This window comes from Paramacrobiotus metropolitanus, unplaced genomic scaffold, assembly GCF_019649055.1.
Source record: "Paramacrobiotus metropolitanus isolate TYO unplaced genomic scaffold, Prichtersi_v1.0 Parri_scaffold0000002, whole genome shotgun sequence".
In the NCBI taxonomy this organism is placed as follows: Eukaryota; Metazoa; Tardigrada; class Eutardigrada; order Parachela; family Macrobiotidae; genus Paramacrobiotus; species Paramacrobiotus metropolitanus.
In genome coordinates, this window is record NW_026570222.1 from 1,716,900 (window position 1) to 1,728,948 (window position 12,049).

A 12,049-nucleotide genomic window follows, 5' to 3' on the forward strand; every position below is an offset into this window, starting at 1 on the left:
TTATGAAATTATGTTTACGGGTTTCAGAATTAAAGCCCTGCCGTATCTCTATTCGGTGCATGGACTGACAATCAAACTGATTACGAGTCCGTCACCATCTTGCACGTAGCCGATTAACGAGAAAAGCTACATTTATGCTATGAGTATTCGGTATTCCCTTGACCTTTTTGCAATGCGTTCATCTTCTCTACTAATGACTAAGCATGATTTCCATTTCTTGACTATTTCAGTTTTCGACTTTGTGTAAGTACTGTATTGATGCAATACAGTAAGTATTTAGTTTGTTTGCGTGTACTTTGTAGATCGATTTACCCAGTGCACGCTGATGTCGATATTGCAGGTAAGTACTTACTGGTTAAATGCACATAGAGATATAACACTTTTGTGAATGATTAAAGACATGTGGTAAAGTTTTACACCATTCTAGCAGTAAATTTCTGTGCAAAAATTGTTTGTTCATTAATCGATATTGTGCCTGTATGTGGCACTTAAACTTTAAAGACAAAAAGTGTTTTCGCAAGGCTTTGCACAGGCTCCCAACTAGACTACAATGAATGTCACACACATTATACCAAAAGTCAGCAACCATGTCAATGATTACAGTAAACAGAAAAATGCAACAACAATGGAATAACAGACATTACAGGTACACGACAGTACTAGTACGAGTTGAAAGGCAAATTTTGTGCCCATTTTGCGCATGCTAGCGGAACTAAATTTTTGAAACACCTCTATATTTTAGCATTTCTACGTTAAACTTTTAAAGTTCAATATTGTAAAATTCTAGAACGTGCCAGAAAGGTCAATAATAATCATATTTTGCTGTTTTCTGTAGTTCTTAATTTTTTGTAGTTCTTAATTTTGAAACCCTTCGATTTAATTTCAAAGTAATTTCAAAGCTGGCCCCGCCCAGGGGCAAGTACCATTTCTGCGCTTTCAAATACTAATAATTATTATATACGATATATACAAAAATTTTCCACAAAATTAGTGACATATTTCTAGATTCTTAATCTTTAGATCGAAATTTAATACCTAAAAATCAACTGGGCGCGCGCTACGCTAGCGCGACCAGCACTTGTATCAAAGAAACGCTAACAAACAGTCAGTGACCAAGGGATAGCCAGTTTTATATTTACAGGAAAGAAAAAAATACAAAGTCGTGAGAGCTAATAAACAATTTCATTATGACGCGCTACTCCCTAGTTCCATAAAACTGACTTATTTTCAATATCTATAGCTATTATATATGTGCGCAGTGCATCGACGGCCGATATTAGTCCACAAAATATTATATATATATATGATTGTATAGTTCTGTATAGTTCTTTTTTTAATTCTTAACTGTGCAATGATGGCCGTAGTTAATGGAACTATGACTGTAATGTCGCGATTTGAAAACACTATAAAATGTATCGTTCTGTATACTTAAACGCAACAATGCAAGTGCTCTCGTCTGGGTTTCACAGAACTTGAAACATCTATTTTTGTATTCAGTATTTATGTTTTGGGGTGTCATAAGCAGTCTGTTTATACTCGTGTTCATACTAAACGTCTCCAAGTACTGTGCGTATCTACTTTACATGCAAATCGACCTTTGCAATCAGCAATCCAACAAATAAACTATGTAAATCATGCGCATAAACTAAACTATTAATACTAAGTACTATTAAATACCTCGTGAATTTTTAATTGTACACTACCCTCGCGACAGACTTAATTATAAGGCTTGCCATAAAAAAACACCCCAAAGTCGCCTGCCCTCAAAAACGTTAACTACTCTAGTAGCTTTTCTGAGTTTTAGTTTCCAGTATTATTTTCTTGCATTACCGTTGCAAGTTGAGCAGACAAGTTGTTTCTTGAGTGGAACGACAATAATGACATAAAGAACGACAATAATAAAGGGCGACAACAAAGGACAATTAATAATGACATTTTTAACTGGAACGCCAATAATGATATTTTGAGATGCAACAACTCATAGTCCAAAACAGCGTTATGATTTCGAGTCATATGTATTTGGCTTCGTTCGACCGATCCAAAACGTTTCTCCCGGACGGGTTCAGATCGTGCCGGTAATGACAAAATCCAACATAAAAAGTGATTCGAAACGTTCGTTGTGGGAGACGGCGCGTAAGTTTTCCGAAGAAATGCCGTTGCAGGCAGTAAGGGGAGGACATTGGTGGCAGTAAGGTGAGGACATTGGTGTGGTCTAAAAGAATTTAATTTGAGGAATGACCGCACATTTTGAAGCAGACGGAAACATGGTAAGATTATAAGAGCAAAATTTATTTCGAATTTTACCAATATATATAGCCTAACTGTGGCACATTTTTATCGGTACGAATATATTATGTTCTGCTTCAGTACGAAGTATAAGTAATGTATTGAATATTGCAAATTTCTTACGTTAGGTGAATTTCGTACATTTCGAACTAGACACAAGCCGGGTAAAGTTTGGTTAACAAAAAAATCGAGATTCCGTTTATAATCTTTGATATAATTATTATCTCTCGAAGAAATACTACTTGCACTCGCACTCTTTATCAGCTTTGCCTTGCGTTTTCCAGTTAATGAACAGTTGTTTAAGCGATAATCAACATAATGGGAGTCCGAAAAGGCCGCAGTATATATATAGTCTCCTCCAGTCCTGTAGCTTGTCTTCCAGGCACCCAACAGATAGGTTTACACCTCTAGAACTTTCAGATCGGTAACCTTTGGGTCATGCCGCCGGCGGTCGCGGGGGGGTTTCATGCGTACCGCCTATCTAATGAAAAAGTTTACATAGGAAACCTTTCCAGTGAATGAAGAGTGTGGAGCAGCCGTATTTTCATACTTAATTTACCTGCAAAATTCAACCGCGAATTAACATAAAACCCGATAGACACCCCAAAGAAAAAACGATGCTGATCCAGCACTCAACACACTCGCACTGGTATTCTGATTCGCGAAAAGGGCTTCCAAGCAAACCAAACGGAATCCCTCACATTCTGGAACGGCAGCACCCGGAAGTGACATGTACATGCTAGGCAAACACGCAATACACAGTTTGCAAGCAGGACATTTCGAAATACTTCTTAAATAATATAAGATAGATATTATTACATCTTAATCTTTCATGCCTTAAGTCAACAATCAGAACGCAAAACCGAGGAGTAACGAATATGAACATACCGTTAACACATACAATATTTGTGATGCTATCAAATTTATAGTATACTATCTGCCATAAAAATTACAGTAATGGTATTGTAATTACTTACAGTACATGTACGCTAATTATCTCGTACAATAGTTTGCGAAGTATACTGTTAATGGCGGCATGGTCGCGGCATGCCGGCCGGCACGCCGGCCAGAATTTACCAAATTGCCATTTTAGGTGCCACATCCTCTTCTATCACGGCCCACTGATTCTTTTACCAGCTTAAATTTAACAGCTTGAAAAATGTTCCGGGAGTGTACGGAAAAATAATTAATAAAAAGGTGGAACTAGGAAGCTGACAGTACGCCGGTATGTATCAGGCATCGGTTATACGAGTACGTTAATTTTGGCCCTATCCTGAGCCACAAATTGTTTCTCGCAAATCCCAAGCTAGTTCCCGTAAGCAGTTTATTATTATTTCGGTGGGCGACCAACGATTCTGAAATTTTGTTGTGACCATTGTTTGCAGCTTAATAAACTTTTAACTTTGTGGAAACTACCGTTGTTTTATTGACGCATACAGATACACTCTCTGTATCATACGGTACATTGGGCCATTTCGCTACTCACTAGCATTCTGCTCACGACAGGCGTGCTCAGCGGCAACATCATGCACCCGTTGCATCGACGTCGCAGAAGCAATACGGCAACTATACCGGCATAGCACACAGTGCTACAGTGTGCAACATGCAATAACAAGAAAAGGCCCGTGTTGCATGTTCAATTGATTTGTCAGCCCTGCACGGCAAAACCGTCGATTTCATATTCATATCCAGTGTAGAAGTTTTACAGGTGAGCCATACGAAATAGATCTAGTGGGTATTTGCACAGTGCTCGGTTATGACCAAGGGGGTGTCATTCGTGGGAAAGTTGTGCTGTTTGCCATTTGCTCCAATTATTAATTGTAAATGATGATCAGCGTTTAATTCGTTCTTCTTTCGGATTCTGTATCGATTCGGGAGCATCGTGTGTGCATTCTCAGGGATCGCGGACCACGATCATGATCATTCATCGATCGCGAAGGTTCTTTCTGTAATCTCTGGCATATCTGTTTTCGATGAATCCGTTTCAGCTTTAGTTAACGACAGAGTTTGGAATTTAATCTTGATCAGTGCGAGCTAATTCGGAACCAACTGGCATCTGGATTAATTGTTTGATTTCTTGTTGTGTCATTAGCTCGGGTAAGTGTTTGTATCTCTAACTGCTGTCCAAGAAACAAGAGTATTTTAATTTTTTTTTGTATATGAGATCGGCGGATTTTTTTCTAACCGGCATTTACTATACATCTGTGAGGTGCGAACTTGGGCGACCAGTTGCAATGAGAACATTAATTTAGCACCTTCTTTTAGCTTAATAAGGAGTTCCATCACGTGCTGTTTTTCATTGCAGTTTTCTAATGAATTCTATCCGGTTCCAAGTCAGGGATATTTTTGAAATAAACGAACAACTGTAGAGCATTTATGCACATATTATACAGTAGTTCTTTGATATTGCGTACTGTTGCTTAGTGGCAGCATTTGCAGTTTCAGCAAACCTTCTCTTTCAGAATTTCGACGGTTTTCGTGGATTGTATCTCTGGAATATTTTGTGCTCTGATTTGTCCGTTTGACTCCATTTTGTCTTTTTCGGCTGACATCAGAACCAGAGAGGACGCAACTTTGCCTGTGCATACATTGGGCTGCTCTTTGCGTAAGTACAATTTTTTTCCATTTTTTAAATTGTCCACAATGTCCAGCGCTGGATTTTTGCGGCTATTTTTTGTCAAGTGTTAGGGAAGTTCGTCGTACAATAAGTCATTTGTAATAGCGTTTGTGAAAGTGCTGAATGAGGAGTTTTAGTCCGTATTTTTAGAGAATAATGAGCCACATTTTGTCAGTTTGTAACACTTGAATTGGTTTGTGTGCGACTTCGCATCCCTCGTCAATCGTCCCATGGATAGAAAATGCTGATGCTGGTCGGGGAAAATGCACTCCGTTGCATAGTGGGCAATAATCGTGAGAATATGAAAGTGTATCGAGCCTGTTAGGTGTCAAGTTGAGTGCATTGACTGTGACGGTTAACAACAGAAGCTGACATCGGCTGCGCTTGAATGTTAGCTGATTAAACGTAAATCGTGTTTGCCGGTTGGGTTTTTATGTCAATATTTGCCTTACGAGGACTACCTGTTACCTGTCATTGATGTGCACCCTCGCCGCTCAATAACCGCGTTTTACAACAGTTTCCTTGTTTTTTTCTGCAGGAACATGGGTGCTCGTGTGTCCCGTGGCGATTACGAATGGGTGTACACGGATGAACCTCACGCCACCAGACGCAAGGAGATTCTCAGTAAGTTGACTAACCTAGTGCTTAACCACTGACTCACCCGGCGGGTTTTTCGTCGCTGTTTTATGGAAATGGGACTGCCACGCAAGTTTTCTTTCACATGCCACTAATGTCAGTCGGTTACTCTACAGTCTACCGAATACGAGTACGCTGTTTCTGCATCCGGTTGTTTACCACTGTAAACACTGCTGGCACTCACAAGTCAGTGCTGCTTGTGAAAGTGCTCAGGCAATGAACGGTGTTATTCTTGTTTGGGGCCGTTCGCATCTTTTCGTACATATACCCTGGAAATGCTAAACAGGCGTGCATTTGTATTATAAAATTGATAAGGAAATAGTGATGCGAATCTAGTTTTGTATACGCGTTTTTGTGCCTATCAACGTATTATGATATCGAAAAACATGGACATAATTTTTTCATTCTGCACTGTTATTAGTTTGCATTTTTGCACCTGATTATTTTTGCACTTTATTTTGATTATTTTTGCACCTGATTATTTTTGCACCTGATATGATTCATCATTCTTGTGCTTGATGACCGACTAGATAGAATTTATGAAACCGTTCTTGAATGAAGTTATTACTGGAGAAATATAGACTAGCAGATAAATTTTGACAGGTCACTACACTCGACATTTCATTTTCACCACCGTTATCAGGTTGCGATGCTGCATAAACTGTAATCGAATTCGTAGAAGTTGCCGTATCGTACCTGTAACTGGGCTGCTGATTAAGCTTCGGCATTGATCCTAAATTATACTTTGGCACCTGCTGTTTTTGATCGCTTACCTGGTTAGGTTTAAATTAATCAGTTTTATTTTGCAGGTAAATATCCGCAGATTAAGAAGTTGATGGGACCTGATCGGAATTTGAAATATATTGTAGTAGCAATGGTGTTGCTGCAGCTAATAAGTATGCACATAATTAGCTGCTGCCTAGTGCCTACTAGGCACATTTTTTTAGAATGAGTTACAGATAAATTTTTTCTTGCTTAGCATATTTTAACACCATGTCTGACAGCTTTTTCTATTTTTTCTTTCAGCATGCTGGATGATTAGCGTCAGTGATTGTTCTTGGAGCACCATCTTCATATTGGGCTACTGCTTCGGCGGGGTGATCAACCATGCAATGACACTTGCTATCCACGAAATTGCTCACAACCTCGCATTTGGACATGGCCGACCGGGTTTGAACCGAGCTTTCGGCATGTTTGCCAATTTGCCCATCGGTGTACCCATGTCCATATCCTTTAAAAAGTACCACTTGGAACACCATCGCTACCAAGGCGATGAAATTCTGGATACAGACATACCCTGTCTGGCGGAAGCCACGATTTTTTGCAATACTCTTGCCAAAGTGTTCTGGGTTATACTGCAGCCGTTTTTTTATTCGCTTCGCCCGTTTTTCGTCAACTACAAGACGCCGACACGGCTTGAACACATAAATCTGGTCGTGCAAGTCTCATTTGATGTGGCTTTGTACTATTATCTTGGAGCGAAACCGCTGGTCTACCTTATTGCTGGCACTTTGTTAGCAATGGGTCTACATCCGGTTGCGGGGCATTTCATTTCAGAGCACTACATGTTTTTGAAAGGCCATGAAACATACTCATATTATGGTCCGCTGAACTGGGTGACCTTCAATGTTGGATATCATATGGAGCATCATGACTTCCCGTACATAGCGGGTTCTAAGTTAGAGCAGGTATGGCATGGTTATTTTTGTTTTATCGATTGTGAATTAATGGTCGGTCTGCTTTACGAGAGCCGGTTCCAACCACGCTTTGTTTTACCGTATCAGATGGCAGATATCTCTTACTTTGTTATAGTCGTTTCCTTTCAGTTGTTTAATTTAACTTTCTCTGCGGCGTTTGGAGGCAGTTGATTGAGCCTTATCGTTGAGTGCTACCAGTCTACCATTTCTCCGAAATTTCGAATAAGAATTGGCTTACACGAAATACGTAAAATGCCGGTCCATTAATTCCTGAAATTATACTGTATAGTTATTTTAAATACAGTACTTGCATTACTTGCATCTAAAATTTTCGTGGGTTGTTATAACTATAAAAAATTCTATAATTATGAAAACATTACGAAAGACTTACAGACTGTTTTTATTTCATGAAGTTAGAGATCATTTAAGCCCGCTTTCTGAATTACATCGTGGGGTAGCTGCTGACTGCTGTGCGCATCATTGTATGTAAAAATGTTTTATGAAGCACCCCTCCGCATCGGTAATCGTCAACGTGTTTTTATTGTTGAGTCATAAAGGAACCTCCGGAGATTCACTATCGCTCTGAGCGTTTATGCTGGACATAAACTTTATCGCGTGCAATAACGTCTGTTGATTTAGGTGAGACAAATTGCACCGGAATACTATGACACACTGCCACAGTATCATTCCTGGAGTAAAGTGATATACGACTTTATCATGGATCCGGATATTGGTCCGTACGCTCGTGTCCGTCGTAAGAATACCATCGGTGGGGATGGTAATGTGGACGCCGTTCCCGAATCCTTGACTGCACCAAAGAACCTTGTAAACGGATGCGCTAAAAATGGACATGCGACGGGTAATGGACACTGCAAAGAGTTGAATGGTATTCTGGGGGCGCAGCGCAAAGTAGTCAACGGAAACGTTGCTCACCAAGACAGTCCTGTAAAGAAGAACACAGAGGTGAACGGCTCATTAAAGACTAGCTGCCTTAATGGATCGCTAATGTCATTTGCTCCTGTTTCCGGAAGTAATGGAGATCATTAGCGCTCACGCCTCGGTTTCTCAAGTTCCTGCTTATCACTCTCAGTCTGATTACGTGTGATATCTCGAGAATATCAGTAACTGCCCGTAATGGAAGACTACTGTTGGATCTCGATAATTTAAGAAAATGGGTAATTAAGGGCGTGTGTGTGTTTTGCGTTTTGAGTGCTCATTACTTGTTGTTACTCAATTAAGTTTTGCTTCACTTTAGACTTATGGTTCCTACGTTATTATTAAAACTATCTTAATTTGCCGATTGAAAGTTATTTGATCGCCTAATTCAATCACGGCGTATACGCACCATTTTATTAAGTGATGTAGCATTAAGGAACTGCATCCGAATGGTTACTCAGCCTGCAGTATTACAGTAGTCTTACAGTAGTCACAGTTTAGTGTTCCACTGCCTTTAGAAACTTTCCGTGATATACATATAATCTTCAACTTTCGACTGTGTGTTAACTGTAGTTCTGTAAGTAATGGAGTAATCTTCAACTTTCGACTGTGTTAACTGCAACTGTGTGTCTGTAAGTATGGTAATGTAACAGCCACAGGTCACCACCATAAACATAATTTTTTTGTATTAGGTTTCTACTTCTACAGGTATTATGCTCCCCCCAAAGCGATCGATCACTGATAATCGTTGTGGACGTTTACTATCTTTACATTAACACTGTTGTATTTTTCATTACTTCAGTAATTAAGTACATGTGCAGCATTTATGGTCATACTGTTGCCGTTAGTGCAATATCTTTAAAGATTTAATTGTTCGCACATTTAGAATAATTTACGATAAGAAGTGCAAAGTTTCGGCGCCGCAATTAAGGGCAGCCGACCATCACATCACAGTGGATTTTAAAAAAACTAAGTACCCACTACCCAGGTACTGTACTGTAAATATAGATATATGGTAGCTACTAGCTATACTTTACTGTGTTATAACCCATAAGTAGAATGCGTGAATACCGAGTGTCGTCCCTGAAACCTTGCACGATTTTCGGATTCTGGACGCGTCATAATCTTCAGCACGAGTAGTTGTGGTATGGCTCCAAGTCAAGTGCAAGTTGACCCATACCGCGGGTATATGTAAACCAGTAAAGGCGGGCTTTCACTGTCAGAAGCATTGCACTCAAAACATGCTAATGCACAAGACAGCGCTACCCAGTATCCACGTGCATTGCTGGATTTTCTGCCAGTTTTAATCGTCATTGTGACACTGCCGTCGCCGACGGGACTACAAGGGATACGGGGTATGGCGGCAGAATTTGTGGTTTTGTAGTTTTAACTTTTACCTACTAGAAAGCACAATTGAATTTATAACGGCCGCCAGCAGCATTTCTGTCTTGGTACGACTAATAATGCAAGTACTGCAAATTTGCAATCAGTTATCATACTGAATTTGGTGACTTATGATTTATGGATACAAATACTCATCTATATACTACTACCATTACCGTCCTGTATCAAGCATCTCTTATTGTTGGCGGTTTCTGGCGATTAATAATCATTCTGACGGTTTTAATTTAAGAATAATGGCGGACAATCAGTTACTTGAACCTGAAGCTCAATTAAACATCCAAGTGAAAAGTACGACAAATCCCAACGAAATTTGGCATTTCCCTCATAAACCGTTGGCATCCGAAGAAACCGACTTTCACTATTTACCACGCGCTTTGGAAGTACCAGATTTTCACGACGTCAAATTCGACAGCGTCGTGCATGCAACACACACGTGCTACAAAAGTGTTATTCTCAGCCAAAATGGTGATGCTCACTTCAAACCTCATCCCAAAAGAGGATTCGCACATGATGAAATGCTCAGCAAACTTCGGTTTGTATGGTTTTCCCCATTGATTTCTGATTATGAATCAGAAAAAGTCAAGGAGCGTATGAGAGAGCTCTTAACTGCTACTGTATGGCATTATATACCAGACACCATGAAAAAATCGCCACAGGAGCTCTCCGACAGTGCGTCAACCAAGGAAAACGAGTGGAAAATCCAAGAAACCTGTCGGAATCTGCTTGATGGCCCCCGTACAACATACGCTGCAAGTCCAGCCATGCTTAATGACGAATCCCGATACGGCCCGCATGGTTTCGTTATCCCGTTTTCTGCCGTTCTTGCCAGCGTCGCTGCGTCCCACGACGTACCAGTCATGAGACTGGGATTTTATGACATGGGCACCTTCGCGTATCAGAGGGAGCGCATGCACGTAGTTCTTGTTTGTCCAAAGGGGGTTGCTGAGAAATATTCTTTCAAGGAGATCACTAATAATAATGATGAATATGCCTTTTTTGGTCTTCCCCAATGCGGAGCGGACTTGTATCATTGGTACGTGCGCTCGACAAAAGATTTTGTGGACTGGCATCCGCGTCCATCCGATTACGCAATACCGACCGCACTTGGTCTGGCGGGCGCGCCCTTGTCGGCGGCTGGCATATCTCGGTGGGAACATCTTTCCTTTGCCTGCCTTGTTAATCCGGGCCAAGAACTGGTAATTCCCAAAAAAGATTTCAATGAGAAAATTCTAAATCACAATTTCTGCATAACGAAGAATCGCTTTCCATACAACAAATGCCCAGATGAAAACCTACTGCCCCGCAGAAGATCTGATAGCGTTCTAGAGGTTTCAAATAAAAGACTCCAAAGTGCAACGGTCGAAAAACGTCAGAACAAGGGAGATAACGACAGACACATACTGCAAGTGCAAGCAGTCCAAGGTAAGTAATAAACGGTTTAATAGCATTGCTAGATTTACCACTTACTGTTATATTAATAGTAATAGTAATATGAGGTCTAAATATGTGGAATATTTTTCCAGAATATTCTAAAGCAGAATTATTTAATATTTCGCCACTTAAATTTGTTTTAACGTTGAAATCATTTTCAAATTTTTCTGGTCAGTTTAGTAATTTGCAATTGAACAAGAGTGCTCACATTTAGGGGTATTCACTTTTCAGATGAAAATATTTGGTACTTACTGTTTTACGACCCGGCTTTAAGTATGGAATCAACTATTTAGTGAATAATTATATTAAAATTGTTTCCTTCTGCAAATATCACGTACTCCGGTACTCGTGAAGTTGTAAGTGTTCCCAAGTACGTGTAAGGTCACCTGTTATTCTGTTCTTTTTGCTGCTAGTTTAAGTAGTTATTATTGTGGCAGTATCTCCGTTGTTTTTTAATTTCGGTCAGACAATTGATTTGATATTCAAAATTTTCTCAACTTTTAGGCGCGGCCCGTGCAGAAGACCAGGATCCCTTGTTACCCCGTTTGCCAAAGAGATCTTTGCCCGAGACCTTTGATGAGATTACTAGTAGCTTTGACAAACGGTACAAGCCATAGAAGTATGAAGTATAGTACTGTACCGTAAACATTATCGAATAATCATAATCGAAATCATTACTAGTACTGCTGTTACCATGATTTATGAACTCTCGTACCTTCGAGTATAATAATTGTCCTCCCTCATGGTGCATCCTTTTTATTACCACTGCAAATACTATCTTTTTACTTACCTTTACAGTAATTACATACAGTACATAATAAATTCATTTTACGAGCTGACATACAGAGGTGTATGGGGGCGCAGCCGGATCGTGCACCGGTACCGGCAGCTGTGAATGGCTTACATGTTAGTTTAATACTATATTGGAAATTCGACAGATTGTTAATTATGTTTATGTACTGTAGTACAAACACTAAAAAAATACAACATATAAATTCTAACCTGCGATTCTATAATGTTATGTAGTAATGGCAAGAGGACT

At 39.9% G+C, this 12,049-nt stretch overlaps 2 protein-coding genes across 2 annotated transcripts; both read left to right on the plus strand.

Annotated features, from left to right (window-relative positions):
* The first annotated feature begins 3,794 nt into the window (after positions 1 to 3,794).
* Positions 3,795 to 8,548, plus strand: LOC129583059 (sphingolipid delta(4)-desaturase DES1-like). Its single transcript, XM_055474761.1, has 6 exons — positions 3,795 to 4,383; positions 4,749 to 4,891; positions 5,442 to 5,527; positions 6,349 to 6,435; positions 6,566 to 7,227; positions 7,876 to 8,548. The coding sequence occupies exons 3-6, from the start codon at positions 5,446 to 5,448 to the stop codon at positions 8,281 to 8,283; spliced, it is 1,239 nt and encodes a 412-aa protein (XP_055330736.1). The 5' UTR covers positions 3,795 to 4,383; positions 4,749 to 4,891; positions 5,442 to 5,445; the 3' UTR covers positions 8,284 to 8,548.
* Positions 8,549 to 9,707: 1,159 nt separating this feature from the next.
* LOC129588729 (uncharacterized) lies at positions 9,708 to 11,765 on the plus strand. The gene is made up of 2 exons (XM_055483093.1): positions 9,708 to 10,998; positions 11,512 to 11,765. Exons 1-2 carry the CDS (start codon positions 9,810 to 9,812, stop codon positions 11,622 to 11,624), a joined length of 1,302 nt encoding a protein of 433 aa, XP_055339068.1. The 5' UTR covers positions 9,708 to 9,809; the 3' UTR covers positions 11,625 to 11,765.
* Positions 11,766 to 12,049: the final 284 nt, after the last annotated feature.

What these genes read in the sequence shown, in the direction of transcription:
- LOC129583059 (XM_055474761.1), top strand. Translation starts at nt 5,446, where the DNA reads ATGGGTGCTCGTGTGTCCCGTGGCGATTACGAATGGGTGTACACGGAT. An exon ending in CAGACGCAAGGAGATTCTCA is followed by an intron (nt 5,528 to 6,348) that starts GTAAGTTGACTA and finishes TTTATTTTGCAG; the next exon opens with GTAAATATCCGCAGATTAAG. An exon ending in GGTGTTGCTGCAGCTAATAA is followed by an intron (nt 6,436 to 6,565) that starts GTATGCACATAA and finishes TTTTTCTTTCAG; the next exon opens with CATGCTGGATGATTAGCGTC.
- LOC129588729 (XM_055483093.1), top strand. Translation starts at nt 9,810, where the DNA reads ATGGCGGACAATCAGTTACTTGAACCTGAAGCTCAATTAAACATCCAA. An exon ending in GCAAGTGCAAGCAGTCCAAG is followed by an intron (nt 10,999 to 11,511) that starts GTAAGTAATAAA and finishes CTCAACTTTTAG; the next exon opens with GCGCGGCCCGTGCAGAAGAC.